We start from the raw sequence: 20,492 nt of genomic DNA, 5'->3' as shown, positions 1-20,492 counted from the left end.
CATTCTAATAAATGATGATGAACACAAATCACGCTGCGCCTTGGTTTACCCCTTTCGACGAGCGTTACTGTAGATCCCACCACAAACAGACCAAGCAGCGTGGCCAGGAGGAGAAGACATTCTGGACTTGGGAGGAGATAATGGCAGGAGACGAAAGCCCTCCATGGAAGCAGATGCAGGAGGATCAACGGCGACTCCGAAGTTCACAACCACGACGGAAGCCGGAGAGGCAGCCCCCCAAATTTTCTTTGGGGGATGGCACACGGGTTGGTCAGCGAAGCCGAGGGGCGAATCTGAGAGCGAAGAGGAATATTGGGATAGACTGAGCGAGGAGTATTGTGAGTTAGTTGAGGGGAGTGATGAGGTAGAGTGGATGTTTTGGTGTCTGGAGCTAGACGGTCGCCGTGAGGAGCGTGGGACCAGCCAGTAAGAGTTTCACTGTAAGATCAACAACACCTGTTGTATTTGGCGCAAGTGACAAATACAATTTGATTTGATCGATGAATCAGATCTATATACGAGGTTTTGTACACACAACTCCACCCACAACTGTAACATATCTGAAATATCATATTTACAAAAGTATTCAGACCCTTTATTCAGTATTTTGTTGAAGCACCTTTGGCAGCGATTACAGCCTCGAGTCTTCTTGGGTATGACGATACAGGCTTGGCACGCCTGTATTTGGGGAGTTTCTCCCATTCTTCTCTGCAGATCCTCTCAAGCTCTGTCAGGTTGGATGGGTAGCGTCGCTGAACAGCTATTTACAGGTCTCTCCAGAGATGTTAGATCGGGTTCAAGTCCAGGCTCTGACTGGACCACTCGAGGCCACTGAGAGACTTGTCCTGAAGCCACTCCTGCGATGTCTGTATTATCCATATTAAAGCTTTGGAAGACCTGTCCACATTTACTTTTTCTTCACATTATAAGCACAGCAATGTGGGGGAAATACCATTAACAAAAGTGACCACAAATGAGCTCATGAGCTCATGAAGTGTTTGATTCAATTTGATTTTAATTTATGTCAGAGGGATTAGAGGGACAATAGAGTGCCGAGTACCAGGCAGTTAGCAAATTTGGTAGGCTACTAATGACCATCAGCAGCATCAGAGCTTGGAGAAGCCTAAATACCGTTACTAAACAGTCAGGTGGAATTTGACTGCCTTCATGACTTGTGACCACCGGTGTGCCAGTAATATGGTCACCGCAACAGTCCTACTCATGATGAAATGTTTTAACATTTCTCTTAACAACAATCCTTGGAGGTTTCTTTGGTACCTTGGTGTTCATGGCTATGGTGACAATATTATGGTCTGTCCAGGCCACTGGCATTGATCTGGCTTTTAAGCATTGCAATGGTATATTACAGAAGATCAGATCAATGCACGTGTCTGACCTAACTTAGTAGTATCATTAACCAATTGTTTCAAACCACAGCTCTCAGCATATATCAGTAATTTAGTTATATTTGAACTATTATGATCCTTCCAATTTATATTGAAATCACCCAAGATAATTGCATCTCTGTTACGATCTGTGGCCTGCTCAAACCCAGTGCATAAGTAATCCAGATAGGACACCTTAGAGCTAGGAGGTCGAAACACACATCCTACCAATATGGGTGCCTGGTGAAGCAGATGTACTTGAGCCCATAGTGCCTCTATTTGACATATATTGTCATCCCTCCTCTTAAAGTGTATATGATTCTGAATGTACAGTGCTACACCCCCACCATTCCTATTCCTGTCCCTTCCAAGTAGACTATATCCATTAATGGTAATTTGCCAATCATTAACAGATGCATCCAAATGGGTTTCGGTCAAAGCAAAAATATGAATATTATTTATGTTGACCAAGTTAAAGAAAGTATTTTGTTAGGAAGGCTATACGCAGCCCTTTCCTGGTCAAGTGAAAATTGATAAAGCATGTTTTTGTTATACTGTAGTTGAAGTTGTCATGACACACTACAACACACAAACTCAGATTTGAACATGGGATTAAAATAGCCAGGGGGTTACTCTAGAGTCCCGACTCTTTTTTAAAGTTTTCGCCTAAAATGACATACCCAAATCTAACTGCCTGTATAGCTCAGGACCTGAAGCAATGATATGCATATTATTGATACCATTTGAAAGGAAACAATTTGAAGTTTGTGGAAATGTGAAATTAATGTAGGAGAATATAATATAAGGATCTGGTAAAAGATCATTAAAACATTTATTTTTTTAAAGCGTTTTAAATGTTTTGGTTTTGTTCCCTCATCTTTGAAATGCAAGAGAAAGGCCATAATATTGCAGTTTAGGCACATTTTAGATTTAGCAGTGTGTGTGCAAAGTTTCAGATTGATGCAGTGAAGCATTGCAATACTGCACCGTATTTTGTATCAAGTCTGCCCAAATGTGCCGAATTGGTCAAGTGATACATTTTAAAGTACATAACTATAGAGAATGGTAATACAATATGGTATGGTATGATATGGTAATACAACATTTAAATGTACATACTCCCAGGAATGTCATACATGATGGTGGATCACTAGCTTATACACTAACTTTCACACATCTAGATGGCCAGGCGGGGAGGGTGTGGAGACAGCTGTGGTTCAAGCTGTAGAACCCAGTTCCTACATTTCAATATCATTTAAAAAAAAAAAATTATCAAAAAAATCTATGCTACAAGAGTCCCAATACAGTTGCCTGTTCATGTAAAGTTTATCCATCACCAAGGACTCGTTGGTTCAGGCAACACTTTTCTTTCATGATGGGATACTGTTTATTTCTCCTTTCATTGAGCTCCATGGGGAAGTGATCATTCATTCCAAAATCAGTGTTTCTGAGTTCTCTGCCCCTGCTCTTCGCCATTTCCTTTTGCTTAAAATGTTCAAAACATGCAATAACAGCCCGTGGCCTATTCCCAGAGGCCTTACCCATTCCATGGACTCTGGAGAAAGGGACATTACGCACAACATATGTGGGCACAATATAAAGTCTCAGACAGTGTCCTTACAGCCTCTGCTGTTGTCATTCTCCGGTATCCCTGAAAAGATGATTGTCCCGCATTGATCGACACTGTACATCAAGCACGGTTCTTTAAGTTGTTTGTTCTCCCTTTGCACCACCTCCACCTTGCTATGAATAGAGTCTACAGTACCTTTCAGAGCCGTGTTCTCTTTTCTTAGATCATCAATCTGACATTGGCTGAATTTTAGACTGGCACATAATGCATTGTTGTCCTCTCGTAGTATATTCAAGACATCAAGTTTGGCAAGCCTTTCATTGATGGATTTCAACAAGTCAACATCCATATCCGTGGATATGCGTGGATCCATATCCGTGGAGGTCCTAGGCTGGCGTGGTTACACGTGGTCTGCGGTTGTGTGGCAGGTTGGATGTACTGCCACATTCTCTAAAACAACGTTGGAGGCAACTTATGGTAGAGAAATGAACATTAAATTATTTGGTAACACCTGTGGTGGACATTACTGCAGTCAGCATGCCTATTGCACACTCCCTCAAAACTTGAGACATCTGTGGGATAGTGTTGTGACAAAACTGCACTTTTTAGAGTGGCCTTTTATTGTCCCCCAGCACAAGGTGCACCTGTGTGATGATCATTCTGTTTAATCAGCTTCTTGATATGCCACACGTGTCAGGTGGATGGACTATCTTGGAAAATAGTGAAATGCTCACTAACATGGATGTAAACAAATTTGTGCACAACATTTGAGAAAAATAAGCTTTTTGTGCATATGGAACATTTCTGGGATTTTTTTTTTCTGCTCATGAAACATGAGACCAACAATTTACATGTTACGTTTATATTTTAGTTCAGTATATTTCAGACTGACATGTCTTCATTCCATTTTCTGTGTGTGTATTGTTATTGTATCGTTAGACATTACTGCACTGTGGGAGCTAGAATCATAAGCATTTTGCTGCACCTGTGATAACACCTGCAAAACGGTGTACGCGACCAATAAACTTAACACTGTTTCAGTGGCTGCACCACTGAACAGCTAAACAGATTTCCCATCGTAATGGATAAGACGGCTAAATGCGTTCATCAGCTGTTCGATCAAATGCTAGATTATGCAACCCTTTTCCAGTCTGCACCAATGAATAAACAGTGATTAAGGACAAACAAAAACAGACATTAACGGGTGAAATTGCCTGTGTAATTTTCTCTCCATACACTGCAGCGGTGGCCGTAATTGCTGCTTCTGAGGCCGATGAAAATACTGTTAACATGATGAGATGGATTAACTGATTGTACTGCCAATTTGTTTCTTTATAGTGGATTTTCTGACTGCATCCTGATCACTAACTTCAGAGAGCACTGGTTGCTACAGTATCATGATTTTCTAAATGGTATTGCTCATTTCGGCTGAAGCCTTAAAATGTAACAGTGTTTTCAAATCAAATCATTATTTCAGTGGCCGCCATAAAGGCATTTTTATAATGTCATTAACTGGAAGGTGGTGGTGTAAAATGTGACGCATCCTGGAACAAAAGCTCATCTTTCTAAAGCTTTGTTACAATAAATGTACTTCCGCATTATTACAATCAATCTGGAGCTATTTTGCTGTCATATTAAACATATTGCCTGAATCTCATTTTTACAGTTCTAGGATGCATCCCAAATGGTACCACCTGGTTTAATTTATTCTAGACTTCTACACTACTGTCCTTGTCTTAGTGAACATGGTCAATAGCCACCGGTGGCCTCTAAGGCTTCAAATGTTAAATGTACTTTCCAGTGCTTCAGAATGGAATGTCTCCACTGTTGAGGAGGTGCAGTAGTGGTAGGCCTACATGCCTGTCCAGTGAATTGAATGTGACCTGTAAGGGCCTTTTCAAGACCTCAAACCTAAACATAAAAATGACAGATTTCAACTTCAACCTGTTCATGCTGCAGTCAAGAGCACCTGTTAAAAACCCATGATTTATGATGCTACCACTCCCTAATCTGTTCTTGGTGTGGAATAAAGGTGAGATCATTCCTTTGGCAGAGGTGCTAGGAGCTAAAAGGCTCAGTGATCATTCCGTGTGGACGGGTGGGTTTCACAATTCACTGGCCCACTATGGGGGGCATCATCTGGGCTCACATCAGTCGGGACTCAGGATCTACCCACTACTTGCTTGCTTGCGTGTGCGTGTGTGTTCATAGATACAAAGGATCAGAACGTTTAGCATTGGAAGGGATGACGTCATCCCAGTGTCCAGCCCGTAAATCCTCATGGCTCTGGTGTTTGGTGGCCTCAGCACTTTCCACCAGTCTGTTTATGTTCAGTGTTTGGAGTTGGAAGGTGGGTTAGGTGGAGCTGTGGGCCCCAGTCAGCAACAATAACCTTTCCACCAAGTAAGAGGGCATTAGCCAGCACTTTGCCACAGACAGACAGGGAGTGTATGCTGTGTCATCGTTAGTTGTGTCCTATTCCAGTTTGGACTAAGGAGATTTCAGTAGAACTTCACATACAGTGTATGACGTTCCAACTGAAGTACTTAACCAATATGAATCTTGGCTTACTTTAAGCTTTCTAGGGCTGTCTTTGACTCAGTAGAAGCAGACTGGACCCAGGCTAGTGTAGTCAGAAACACTGTAACCTTGAACACACACCCACACATATGCATGCAGGCACATAGGCCTACACACACGCACGCAGGTAGGTAGGCATGCACGCATACACACACGAATGCATATACGCAAACACACACACTGAGTTCACAGTGCCGCAGGTCAGGAGTGTATGAGTCATTCACCGTCCATACGGAAGTAACATCAAAATTCCAAAGTGAAAGGAAACGGAAAACGCAGGGGTCCTAACTTCATAACTCCACAGAGCAGCATGTCAAATCCTCAACATCCTTTCCCTGTTGAGGTGGGAACAGCAGGAAGAAGAGATGAGTGGAGCGTAAAACAGCCTCAAATGAGTTTTGAACTAAATGGTTATGGTGTGAAAGCCCTGTAATCTCAGCTCAATTACTGTCCGTCTCCCATGGGAACGGCTAAGTACCATCCCAGACCGCAGTCACTGAAAATATACGAGCCAATGTCAAGCTAACGTTGTTGACTCTACAAAGTGCTTTAACAGTCTCTACAAAGTGCTTTAACTCAACCCCCAGCCATACTTACACAATGCATTTACTGAACAGTATTCATGTCTGTGACATACTCACAATGAACATAAGACTATTGAATCTGACGTGGTCTCCTCTTGATGATATCCAGGTGATTTGGTAAATATAGCAATACGATCATGGTAGCAGGAAGGACAGGAGAGTCTGTCAGACTAGATGAAACCCTAATTAGGCTAGAGCGGTGTGTCTGGGATGGAGGGTCTCTCTCTCTCACTCCCTACCCAACACTACTCAGGCTGTTCTAGACGCCTTCCTCCTGCTCTCCACAGGTACTTCCCCTGGGAGAGGAAAATAGGAATAATGATGAGGAAGTGAGGGGGGATAGCGAACGGTACGCATTGCAAGCTGGGATGGAAAGTCTTCAATTTGTCACTTTCTGTCTCTCACTCACACAAACATACTTTCTCTCGCTCTCCCCTCCCTCCCTCAGTGGTAATGGATAGACAGGATAAATGAGTCAGAGCAGAGCACCATGACGAGCACCTTATTAGCCCCATGTCAAGAGTGTAAGGAGAGTCCCCAGTCACCATGTCAAGAGTGTAAGGAGAGTCCCCAGTCACCATGTCAAGAGTGTAAGGAGAGTCCCCAGTCACCATGTCAAGAGTGTAAGGAGAGTCCCCAGTCACAATGTCAAGAGTGTAAGGAGAGTCCCCAGTCACCATGTCAAGAGTGTAAGGAGAGTCACCAGTCACCATGTCAAGAGTGTAAGGAGAGTCACCAGTCACCATGTCAAGAGTGTAAGGAGAGTCCCCAGTCACCATGTCAAGAGTGTAAGGAGAGTCCCCAGTCACCATGTCAAGAGTGTAAGGAGAGTCCCCAGTCACCATGTCAAGAGTGTAAGGAGAGTCCCCAGTCACAATGTCAAGAGTGTAAGGAGAGTCCCCAGATGTCAAAGGAGAGTCACCAGTCACCATGTCAAGAGTGTAAGGAGAGTCACCAGTCACCATGTCAAGAGTGTAAGGAGAGTCCCCAGTCACCATGTCAAGAGAGAGAGTCCCCAGTCACAATGTCAAGAGTCAGTCCCCAGTCACCATGTTAAGTCAAGAGTGTAAGGAGAGTCACCAGTCACCATGTTAAGAGTGTAAGGAGAGTCCCCAGTCACCATGTCAAGAGTGTAAGGAGAGTCCCCAGTCACCATGTCAAGAGTGTAAGGAGAGTCCCCAGTCACCATGTCAAGAGTGTAAGGAGAGTCACCAGTCACCATGTCAAGAGTGTAAGGAGAGTCACCAGTCACCATGTTAAGAGTGTAAGGAGAGTCACCAGTGGGGTAGTGAGCAGATCTGCACCATTCTCCCTCTCTGTCAGTGTTCACAGTTCAGAGGCCTATGGCTTCACTCTCGGCAGACAAGAGAGGCTCTGTACACAAGTCTGATGTAGCCTGTCGATGCAAAGTTACAACGGAGAGAGAGAGAAAGACAGAGGGAGAGGGCAAGGGACAGAATCAAGAGTGTCTTCCAAGAAAGCAAGAGTCCTTGGAGAATGTATGAGTGATGAGAAGCCATGGGGTAACTAGGGAGTACTGTGACTAGCTAGTAGTCTTTCTTAGGAGAGCGAATAAAGAGAGAGACAGAGAGAGAGACAGACAAAAAGAGAGAAAGATTATTAACAGCAGACTCGTACATTTCCTCAATGAAAACAATGTACTGAGCAAATGTCAAATAGACCATGTATTCACCCTGCACACCCTAATTGACAACCAAACAAACCAAAACAAAGGCAAAGTCTTCTCATGCTTTGTTGATTTCAAAAAAGCCTTCGACTCAATCTGGCATGAGGGTCTGCTATACAAACTGATGGAAAGTGGTGTTGGGGGTAAAACATATGACATTATAAAATCCATGTACACAAACAACAAGTGTGCGGTTACAATTGGAAAAAAACACACACATTTCTTCACACAGGGTCGTGGGGTTAGACAGGGATGCAGCTTAAGCCTCACCCTCTTCAACATATATATCAACGAATTGGCGCGGGCACTAGAAAAGTCTGCAACACCCGGCCTCCCCCTGCTAGAATCCGAAGTCAAATGTCTGCTGTTTGCTGATGATCTGATACTTCTGTCACCAACCAAGGAGGGCCTACAGCAGCACCTAGATCTTATGCACAGATTCTGTCAGACCTGGGACCTGACAGTAAATCTCAGTAAGACCAAAATAATGGTGTTCCAAAAAAGGTCCAGTCACCAGGACCACAAATTCAAATTCCATCTAGACACTGTTGCCCTAGAGCACACAAAAAACTATATATACCTTGGCCTAAACATCAGCGCCACAGGTAACTTCCACAAAGCTGTGAACGATCTGAGAGACAAGGCAAGAAGGGCATTCTATGCCATCAAAAGAAACATAAATTTCAACATACCAATTAGGATTTGGCTAAAAATATGTGAATCAGCTATTATCATTTACTTGAGCCCATTGCCCTTTATGGTTGTGAGGTCTGAGGTCTGGGGTCCGCTCACCAACCAAGACTTCACAAAATGGGACAAACACCAAATTGAGACTCTGCACGCATAATTCTGCAAAAATATCCTCCGTGTACAACGTAAAACACCAAATAATGCATGCAGAGCAGAATTAGGCCGATACCCACTAATTATCAAAATCCAGAAAAGAGCCATTAAATTCTACAACCACTTAAAAGGAAGCGATTCACAAACCTTCCATAACAAAGCCATCACCTACAGAGAGATGAACCTGGAGAAGAGTCCCCTAAGCAAGCTGGTCCTGGGGCTCTGTTCACAAACACAAACACACCCTACAGAGCCCCAGGACAACAGCACAATTAGACCCAACCAAATCATGAGAAAACAAAAAGATAATTACTTAACACATTGGAAAGAATTAACAAAAAAACAGAGCAAAAGAGCAAACCAGAATGCTATTTGGCCCTACACAGAGAGTACACAGCGGCAGAATACCTGACCACTGTGACTGACCCAAAATTAAGGAAAGCTTTGACTATGTACAGACTCAGTGAGCATAGCCTTGTTATTGAGAAAGGCCGCCGTAGGCAGACATGGCTCTCAAGAGAAGACAGGCTATGTGCTCACTGCCCACAACATGAGGTGGAAACTGAGCTGCACTTCCTAACCTCCTGCCCAATGTATGACCATATTAGAGATACATATTTCCCCCAGATCACACAGATCCATAAAGAATTTGAAAACAAATCCAATTTTGATAAACTCTCATATCTACTGGGTGAAATTCCACAGTGTGCCATCACAGCAGCAAGATTTGTGACCTGTTGCCACGAGAAAAGGGCAACCAGTGAAGAACAAACACCATTGTAAATACAACCCATATTTATGCTTATTTATTCTATCTTGTGTCCTTTAAATATTTGTACATTGTATATATATATATATATAATATGACATTTGTAATGTCTTTACTGTTTTGAAACTTCTGTATGTGTAATGTTTACTGTTCATTTTTGTTGTTTTTCACCTTATATATTCACTTTGTATGTTGTCTACCTCACTTGCTTTGGCAATGTTAACACATGTTTCCCATGCCAATAAAGCCCTTGAATTGAATTGAATTGATAGAGGGAACAGCCTCATTAGTGCTAGTACACATCAGACAGTGGCACTTGTGACCCACGCGGTTGTGGTGCAGAGGTCAGAACAGAAAGTAATGAGTGCTGATGGGATTAGAGACCTGGCAGACTGGAGGGTTGTCTGGGCTGGGCCTGGTAGACTGGAAGGGTGTCTGGGCTGGGCCTGATAGTGCTGGAGGAGTGTCTGAGCTGGGCCTGGTAGACTGGAGTGGTGTCTAGGCTGGACTGGGCCTGGTAGACTGGAGGCGTGTCTGGGCTGGGCTGGGCCTTGTAGACTGGAGGGCTGTCTGGGCTGGGCTTGGCCTGGTAGACTGGAGGGGTGTCTGGGCTGGGCTTGGCCTGGTAGACTGGAGGAGTGTCTGGGCTGGGCCTGGTAGACTGGAGGGGTGTCTGGGCTGGGCCTGGTAGACTGGAGGGGTGTCTGGGCTGGGCCTGGTAGACTGGAGGGGTGTCTGGGCTGGGCCTGGTAGACTGGAGGGGTGTCTGGGCTGGGCCTGGTAGACTGGAGGGGTGTCTGGGCTGGGCCTGGTAGACTGGAGGGGTGTCTGGGCTGGGCCTGGTAGACTGGAGGGGTGTCTGGGCTGGGCCTGATAGACTGGTGGGGTGTCTGGGCTGGGCTGGGCTGGGCCTGGTAGACTGGAGGGGTGTCTGGGCTGGGCTGGGCCTGGTAGACTGGAGGGGTGTCTGGGCTGGACCTGGTAGACTGGAGGACTGGAGGGGTGTCTGGGCTGGGCTGTCTGGGGCCGGCCTCCCATGGATATAGACAGGATTCTGACTGCATTCCTGCAGTATGCTGTCTGCCTCATCACACGCTGGCTGGCTAACTGGTTTGTCCTGGAGCTAGTAGAATGAGTGTGCTGGTCCCAGACTTGACATGTGTGATGGAGTGTAGTTAATGTGTTGGCTAGTGCAAGAGTGGTATGCTGTTTATAGTTTCCACCCCCAACACACACACACAGGAAATCATGGGGTCTGGGGTACCACTGTACCAGCAGGAAAACACTCATCTCATACAGCTTCTCTGTTCTCTACCAGGTACAAAACATTGCTAGTACCTAGTAATTAACATCACACACACAGAAGCGTGAGTTACCACAGTAGAGCAGGGTAATAGGAGGACCTTTACCTTATACAAATCCCTATAGAGTAATAACAAACACCACACAGTCCAACAGAAAGACACGGAGGATAGTGTGAGTGTCCAACATAGAGACATGGAGGATAGTGTGAGTGTCCAATAGAAAGACATGGAGGATAGTGTGAGTGTCCAACAGAAAGACATGGAGGATAGTGTGAGTGTCCAACAGAAAGACATGGAGGATAGTGTGAGTGTCCAACAGAAAGACATGGAGGATAGTGTGAGTGTCCAACAGAAAGACATGGAGGATAGTCCAACAGAAAGACATGAGTGTCAGAAAGACAACAATAGAAAGACATGGAGGATAGTGTGAGTGTCCAACAGAAAGACATGGAGGATAGTGTGAGTGTCCAACAGAAAGACATGGAGGATAGTGTGAGTGTCCAACAGAAAGACATGGAGGATAGTGTGAGTGTCCAACAGAAAGACATGGAGGATAGTGTGAGTGTCCAACAGAAAGACATGGAGGATAGTGTGAGTGTCCAACAGAAAGACCAACAGAAAGACATGGAGGATAGTGTGAGTGTCCAACAGAAAGACATGGAGGATAGTGTGAGTGTCCAACAGAAAGACATGGAGGATAGTGTGAGTGTCCAACAGAAAGACATGGAGGATAGTGTGAGTGTCCAACAGAAAGACATGGAGGATAGTGTGAGTGTCCAACAGAAAGACAAGTGTCAACAGAAAGACATGGAGGATAGTGTGAGTGTCCAATAGAAAGACATGGAGGATAGTGTGAGTGTCCAACAGAAAGACATGGAGGATAGTGTGAGTGTCCAATAGAAAGACATGGAGGATAGTGTGAGTGTCCAATAGAAAGACATGGAGGATAGTGTGAGTGTCAACAGAAAGACAAGTGTAGAAAGACATGGAGGATAGTGTGAGTGTCCAACAGAAAGACATGGAGGATAGTGTGAGTGTCCAACAGAAAGACATGGAGGATAGTGTGAGTGTCAGAAAGACAACAGAAAGACATGGAGGATAGTGTGAGTGTCCAATAGAAAGACATGGAGGATAGTGTGAGTGTCCAACAGAAAGACATGGAGGATAGTGTGAGTGTCCAATAGAAAGACATGGAGGATAGTGTGAGTGTCCAACAGAAAGACATGGAGGATAGTGTGAGTGTCCAATAGAAAGACATGGAGGATAGTGTGAGTGTCAGAAAGACAAGTGAGTGTAGAAAGACATGGAGGATAGTGTGAGTGTCCAACAGAAAGACATGGAGGATAGTGTGAGTGTCCAACAGAAAGACCAATAGAAAGACATGGAGGATAGTGTGAGTGTCCAATAGAAAGACATGGAGGATAGTGTGAGTGTCCAATAGAAAGACATGGAGGATATGGAGGATAGTGTGAGTGTCCAATAGAAAGACATGGAGGATAGTGTGAGTGTCCAATAGAAAGACATGGAGGATAGTGTGAGTGTCCAATAGAAAGACATGGAGGATAGTGTGAGTGTCCAACAGAAAGACATGGAGGATAGTGTGAGTGTCCAATAGAAAGACATGGAGGATAGTGTGAGTGTCCAATAGAAAGACATGGAGGATAGTGTGAGTGTCCAATAGAAAGACATGGAGGATAGTGTGAGTGTCCAATAGAAAGACATGGAGGATAGTGTGAGTGTCCAACAGAAAGACATGGAGGATAGTGTGAGTGTCCAATAGAAAGACATGGAGGATAGTGTGAGTGTCCAATAGAAAGACATGGAGGATAGTGTGAGTGTCCAACAGAAAGACATGGAGGATAGTGTGAGTGTCCAATAGAAAGACATGGAGGATAGTGTGAGTGTCAATAGAAAGACATGGAGGATAGTGTGAGTGTCCAATAGAAAGACATGGAGGATAGTGTGAGTGTCAATAGAAAGACAAGTGTCCAGAAAGACATGGAGGATAGTGTGAGTGTCAATAGAAAGACATGGAGGATAGTGTGAGTGTCCAATAGAAAGACATGGAGGATAGTGTGAGTGTCCAATAGAAAGACATGGAGGATAGTGTGAGTGTCCAATAGAAAGACCAATAGAAAGACATGGAGGATAGTGTGTGAGTGTCCAATAGAAAGACATGGAGGATAGTGTGAGTGTAGAAAGACCAATAGAAAGACATGGAGGATAGTGTGAGTGTCCAATAGAAAGACATGGAGGATAGTGTGAGTGTCCAATAGAAAGACATGGAGGATAGTGTGAGTGTCCAATAGAAAGACATGGAGGATAGTGTGAGTGTCCAATAGAAAGACATGGAGGATAGTGTGAGTGTCCAATAGAAAGACATGGAGGATAGTGTGAGTGTCCAATAGAAAGACATGGAGGATAGTGTGAGTGTCCAATAGAAAGACATGGAGGATAGTGTGAGTGTCCAATAGAAAGACATGGAGGATAGTGGAGGATAGTGTGAGTGTCCAATAGAAAGACATGGAGGATAGTGTGAGTGTCCAATAGAAAGACATGGAGGATAGTGTGAGTGTCCAATAGAAAGACATGGAGGATAGTGTGAGTGTCCAATAGAAAGACATGGAGGATAGTGTGAGTGTCCAATAGAAAGATCTGGAGGATAGTGTTCCTCACCCCTTTGACTCCTTTCAGGTCTCCTTTCAGCAGGCTGTCCAGAGGGAAGGTGATGATGTTGTTCATGTTCTGGAACTGAATGGACACAGTGGAGAGAAGCTTAGGTCAGAGAGGGTTTAACACAACCATGGGTGAATAGAGACAACCAGAGATGTTGCATGCCGTTTAAATGTCCTCACCTTAGCTGGCTGTGTGTTCTGTTTGTGTGTGTCGGTCTGTTCTCAATGTCCTTTTGTAAAGACATTACTTCTGTATACGGTGCAACTGTGTATTGAATTTCCTCTAAAGTGACATCTACTGTGGAATTAAAGGGATATGCAGTGTTTTGGCAAGGGTGTGGTGGGGGGTGCACTGCTACTAGCATTAGCTCAATTACATGCCAGCTGTTCCCATAGGCTTCCAGTCATTGAGACAACAACTATCCATTTAAAAGCGCATCTCAGCAGAAATGTGTATATCTATCTATCTATATCTATATCTATATCTATATATCTATATCTATATCTATATCTATATCTATATATATATATATATATACACACACACACACACACACACACACACATACATAGAGTATCAGTCAAAGGTTTGGACACACCTACTCATTCAAGGGTTTTTCTTTATTTTTTACTATTTTCTACATTGTAGAGTAATTGTGAGGACATCAAAACTATGAAATAACACATGGAATCATGTAGTAAACCAAAAAGTTTTAAACAAATCAAAATATATTTTATATTTGAGATCTTCAAAGTAGCCACCCTTTGCCTTGACAGCTTTTCACACTCAGTCACCTAAATCAAATATATTTATATAGCCCTTCTTACATCAGCTGATATCTCAAAGTGCTGTACAGAAACCCAGCCTAAAACCCCAAACAGCAAGCAATGCAGGTGTAGAAGTACGGTGGCTAGGAAATAGATTTGTTAAAAGTTTGTTAAAAGTTAATTTGTGGAATTTCTGTCCTTCTTAATGCATTTCAGCCAATCAGTTGGGTTCTGACAAGATAGGGGTGGTATACAGAAGATAGTCTTATTTGGTAAAAGACCAAGTCCATATTATGGCAAGAACAGCTCAAATAAGCAAAGAGAAATAGTACATCATTACTTTAAGACACTAAGGTCAGTCAATGCAGAAAATTTCAATATCTTTGAATGTTTCTTCAAGTGCAGTCACAAAAACCATCAAGCACTATGATGAAACTGGCTCTCATGAGGACTGCCATAGGAAATGAAGACCCAGAGACCTCTGCTGCAGAGGATAAGATCATTAGAGTTAACTGCATCTCAGAAATTGCAACAAATAAATGTTTCAGAGTTCAAATAACAGACACATTTGTCAATCAACTCCCTTCACAGAACGGCGCAAACTGTCTCTACCCAGAATATAAAGAGGAGTGGGAGGACCCGGTGCACAACTGAGCAAGAGGACAAGTACATTAGTGTCTAGTTTGAGAAACAGACGCCTCACAAGTCCTCAACTGGCAGCTTCATTAAATAGCCGGTTTGCGTTGTTCTGTGAATGGAGTAGTACACAGCGTTGTACGAGATCTTCAGTTTCTTGCATGGAATAGCCTTCATTTCTCAGAACAAGTATAGACTGACGAGTTTCAGAAGAAAGTTCTTTGTTCCTGGCCATTTTGAGCCTGTAATTGAACCCACAAATGCTGATGCTCCAGATACTCAACTAGTATCTGGAGGAAGGTCAGTTTAATTTCTTCTTTAATCAGGACAACAGTTTTCAGCTGTGCTAACAATTGCAAAAGGGTTTTATAATGATCAATTTGCCTTTTAAAATTATAAACTTGGATTAGCTAACGCAACGTGCCATTGGAACAAAGGAATGATGGCTGCTGATAATGGGCCTCTGTACGCCTATGTAGATATTCCCATAAAAAATCTGCCATTTCCAGCTACAATAGTCATTTACAACATTAACAATGTCTACACTGTATCTCTGATCAATTTTATGTTATTTTAACGGACCAAAAAAATGTGCTTATCTTTCAAAAACAATTATATTTCTATGTGACCCCAACTTTTGAACGGTAGTATATATATATATATATATATATATAAATAAAACAAATTACATATTTTTAGCAGCGGTGGGAACAATTTAGCAGCGACAGGCCACTGCATCTAAATGAATATAGGGGAAACACTGCGAATGTGTGTCTGTGGAATTCCTACATGATGCCATTAAAGACGATCATCCTGCTCTAACTGTTTATCCCCTGGGGTCAGAATGTAATCTGGAATGGGATAGATCAGTTTTCCATCGCAGCTTCCAAAGTGCTACTTGGAGACCAAATATCTGCTGGATCCAATTTACTCTGATCCTGCTTTGACTCCAGAACAAATTCAAACAACCCTAAAGCTTTATTAGAAACACCTGACAGCCATTCTAGAGGATTTTGCCTCACAACAGGAACAACGTCAAATTACACAGAGCTAATTCACTGTTGATTTAATCTGTGTTGTCTCAAGAACTGACCACATGGCTTGCCAGGTATGGAAATAGATTGCCATGTTGGAGTCAGGATGGAATGGCTAATCTCCTGGCTCCTGGCTACCTCCACAATCAAATGTATTTATAAAGCCCTTCTTACATAGCTGATGTCACAAAGTGATGTAAAGAAATCCAGCCCAAAGCCCCAAACAACAAGCAATGCAGGTGTAGAAGCATGGTGGCTAGGAAAAACTCCCTAGAAAGGCCAGAACCTAGGAAGAAACTTACAATTATTTAATCCCAAATTCCTCAAGATAGTCGTATTTTCATCAGTCAGAACAAATACTTAGTTTGAAGGTAAGCATTTCCCTGTAAGGTTGTATTTGGCGCATGTGAGAAATAAAATTAGATTTTAAGGTGCATAACAGAACAACATTTCAGTCTCACCAGGTTTTTGAAGAGGGCGGTGAGCTCCTTGGTGAAGACAGAGAACTTCAGGAAGGCAGAGCCCAGGTCGGGATCATCCCTGTAGACACAGTTCTCCCCAAACTTCTCGAGGGCCTGGGTGTACTGCTCCTCATTCTCCACATGAGCTGACACACAGGAGAGAAAAAAAAACAAAGGATGACTACGGAGGACAAGGTGATAGAGGGGACTAAGGAAAAAGGAAAGAAGAAATGAATGGAAAGGTGAAGTGTACAGACAATGACTCCCTCTCCCTCTCCTGTAGATAATTCAGCCATAAAATTTAAAAGGCACTGGGGAGACATCTCAGAGTGAGTGTGAGTAGTCGAACAAACAAGTGTATAACTCTCTAGCTCACTATGCAGAGTGGCAGCACCATTCCAGTGTGCCATTTAACAATCACTCTGCCAGCATGTTATTCAGGTATGTACTTACACAGTGTTCTCAGCAGAAGACACACACTAACTTTCTTATCTTTACATGGCAAAAATCAATCCCACTAAAATTTGCATACCGCCCCAACAGATCACGCAATCTTTATTGCACTCGAAACTGACCTTTCCCACATGGACAAAAGGAACACCTACGTGAGAATGCTATTCATTGACCACAGCTCAGCGTTCAACACCATAGTGCCCTCAAAGTTCATCACTAAGCTGAGGATCCTGGGACTGAACACCACCCTCTGCAACTGGATCCTGGACATCCAGACAGGCCACTCTGAGATGGGAAGGGTAGGCAACACATCAGCCACGCTTAGTGCTTAGTCCCCTCCAGTTCTCCCTTTTCACTCACGACTGCGTGGCCATGCACGAACCCCACACCATCATTAAGTTTGCTGACGATAAGACAGTGGTAGGCCTGATCACCGATGAGACCTGGCAGTGTGGTGCCAGAACAACAACATCAACAACTTCTCCTCTCAACGTCAGCAAGATAAAGGCGCTGATCGCGGACTACAGGAAACGGAGAGCCGAGCACACCCCATTTACATAGACGGGCTGTAGTGAAATGGGTCGAGAGCTTCAAGTTCCTCTGTGTCCACATCACTAAGGATATATCAAGGTCCAAAAACACCAACTCAGTCGTGAAGAGGGCACGACAATGCCTCTTCCTCCTCAAGAGGCTGAAAAGATTCCGCCTCAGGAGATGGTATATTTGGCATGGGCCCTCAGATCGTCAAAAGTTGTACAGCTGCACTATTGAGAGCATCTTGAATGGCTGCATCACTGCTTGGTATGGCAACTGCTTGGCATCCGACTGCAAGGCATTATAGGGTAGTGCATTCTGCCCAGTACACTGGGGCCAATCTAGCTGCCATCCAGGACCTCTATACCAGGCGGTGTTAGAGGAAGGCCCTAAAACGTGTCAGAAATTGCAGCCAAGGTCTCCCGGGTGGTGCAGTGGTGAAGGGCGCAGTACTGCAGCACCAGCTGTGCCACCAGAGACCCACCAGGCTCTGTCGTAACCGGATGCGATCGGGAGGTCCGTGGAGCGACGCACAATTGGTCTCACGTCGTGCGGGTTAGAGAGGGCTTGGCCGGTAGGGATATCCTTGTCTCATCGCGCACCAGCGACTCCTGCGGCAGGCCGGGCGCAGTGCGCGCTAGCCAAGGTTGCCAGGTGCACGGTGTTCCCTCCAACACATTGGTGCGGCTGGCTTCCGGGTTGGATGCGCGCTGTGTTAAGAAGCAGTGCGGCTTGGTTGGGTTGTGTATCGGAGGACGCATGACTTTCAACCTTTGTCTCTCCCGAGCCCGTACAGAAGTTGTAGCGATGAGACAAGATAGTAGCTACTAAACAAGTGGATACCATGAAATTGGGGAGAAAAAGGGCTAAAATTGAAGAAAATAAATAAAAATAAAAAATTGCAGCCACCAAGGTCATACACTGTTCTTTCTACTACCACACAGCAAGCAATACCAATGCAGCAAGTCTGGAACCAACAGGACCCTGAAGCATTTCACTGTAAAGTCTAAACCTGTTGTATTTGCATGTGACAAATACAATTTGATTTGATGCATATACACATGTGATAACATACACACTATACACACACGTACACATGGATTGTGTTGCAGATATGTGGTAGTGGAGTAGGGGCCTGTAGAATCAGATTCAGAAAACAGATAGAAATACAGCTTATAGAACAGCGGGGACTGGGAAGAGACACACACACACACACACACACACACACACACACACACACACACACACACACACACACACACACACACACACACACACACACACACACACACACACACACACACACACACACACACACACACACAGACACACGCACACACACACACACACACAGGTACAGACACATGCACACACGCTAGCACACACACTCTACACACGATCACATTTTTTTGCATTTTTCTCCCCAATTTCGTGCTATTCAATTGGTAGTTACAGTCTTGTCTCATCGTTGCAACTCCCGTACGGACTTGGGAGAGGCGAAGGTCGAGAGCAGTGGGTCCTCCGAAACACAACCCAACCACACTACTTCTTGACACAATGCCCACTTAACCCGGAAGCCAGCCGCCCCAATGTATCGGCGGAAACACCGCATACCTGGTGACCATGTCAGCGTGCTCTGCGCCCGGCACAGGAGTCTCTAGTGCGCGATGAGACAAGGACATCCCTGCCGGTCAAACGCTCCCCTAACCCGGGCGACGCTGGGCCAATTGTGCGCCGCCCCAAGAATCTCCCGGACACGGCTGGCTGTGACAGATCCTGGACTCCAACCCAGGATCTCTAGTGGCACAGCTAGCACTGTGATGCAGTGTCTTAGACCACTGCGCCACTCAGGAGGCCCCCAAGCCATAATACTGTTAAAAAGTCAACCATATAGCTACCTGGACTATCTGCACTGACCCTTTTCTACTAACTTTTTTGACTCTTCACAAACACTGCTGCTACTGTTTATTATCTATCCTGTTGCCTAGTCACTTTATTCCTAGTTCTACACTGACTCTACACAACATTAAGAACACATGCTCTTTCCATGTCATTGACTGACCAGGTGAAAGCTATGATCCCTTATTGATGTCACCTGTTAAATCTTCTTCAATCAGTGTAGATTAAGGGGAGGAGACTAAATTAAATAAGGATTTTTAAGCCTTGAGACATGGAGTGTGTGTGTGTGCCATTCAGAAGGTGAATGGTCAATATAATAGATTTAAGTGCCTTTAAACAGGGTATGGAAAGTAGATGTCAGGCACGCTGGATTGAGTGTGTCAAGAACTGCAATGCTGCTGGGTTTCATGCTCAACAGTTTCCCGTGTGTATCAAGACTGGTTCGCCACCCGAAAGACATCCAGCCATCTTGACACATCTGTGGGAAGCATTTAAGTCAACATGGGCCAGCATCCCTGTGGAACGCTTTCGACACATTTTAGTCCATGCCCTGAGGAATTGAGGCTGTTCTATGTCCAAAAGGGGGCGAAATGCAATATTAGGAAGGTGTTCCTAAATGTTTTGTACACTCAGTGTAAGTATATATGAGGACACCCTTTCAAATGAGTGGATTTGGCTATTTCAGCCACACCCGTTGCTAACAGGTGTATAAAATTAAGCACACAGCCAAGTCCCCACAGCAATATTCCATCAAGTAGAGGAAAGCCTTCCCAGAAGAATGGAAGCTGTTATAGCAGCAAAGGGGGAGGACCAACTCCATATTAATGCACATGATTTTGGAATGAGATGTTCGATGAGCAGGTGTCCACATATATTTGGTCATGTAGTGTATCTACCTCAATTACCTCGCACTCAGTACTGGTACCCCGTCTATACAGCAAAGTTATCGTTACTCACTGTATATTTATTATTTCACCATTTTCTTTCTCTCTGCTTTGTTGGGAAGTGACCGTCAGTAAGAATTTCCCTCTTCTTTTACACCTGTTGCTTACGAAGCATGTGACCAATAACATTTATTTAGAATAATAAATAGCGTCCTTGGTTAGTGCACAGAGCAGTGTGTGGTAGAGGTCAACCGATTATGATTTTTCAATGCCGATACCGTTACCGATTACTGGAGGGCCAAAAAAAGGCAGATACCGGTTAAATCGGACGATTTAAAAAAATGTATTTGTAATAATGACAATTATAACAATACTGAATGAACACTTATTTTAACTTAATATAATACATCAATACAAACCCATTTA

At 44.0% G+C, this 20,492-nt stretch overlaps 1 protein-coding gene across 12 annotated transcripts in view; it reads right to left on the bottom strand.

Moving 5' to 3' along the window:
• LOC124001543 (arf-GAP with SH3 domain, ANK repeat and PH domain-containing protein 2-like) overlaps nt 1-20,492 on the bottom strand; it is a 111,092-nt gene that overhangs the window by 33,651 nt on the left and 56,949 nt on the right. For all 12 annotated transcript variants that reach the window (XM_046308405.1, XM_046308406.1, XM_046308412.1 and 9 more), the window contains exons 3-4: nt 16,297-16,442; nt 13,399-13,473 (exon numbers count right to left, since the gene is read on the bottom strand). In XM_046308405.1, coding sequence (XP_046164361.1) covers nt 13,399-13,473; nt 16,297-16,442 — 221 coding nt within the window. The remainder of the gene's footprint in view (nt 1-13,398; nt 13,474-16,296; nt 16,443-20,492) is intronic.

Source organism: Oncorhynchus gorbuscha, linkage group LG17 (genome assembly GCF_021184085.1).
Source record: "Oncorhynchus gorbuscha isolate QuinsamMale2020 ecotype Even-year linkage group LG17, OgorEven_v1.0, whole genome shotgun sequence".
Lineage (NCBI taxonomy): Eukaryota > Metazoa > Chordata > Actinopteri > Salmoniformes > Salmonidae > Oncorhynchus > Oncorhynchus gorbuscha.
This window is presented reverse-complemented; position numbering and strand designations above follow the sequence as displayed.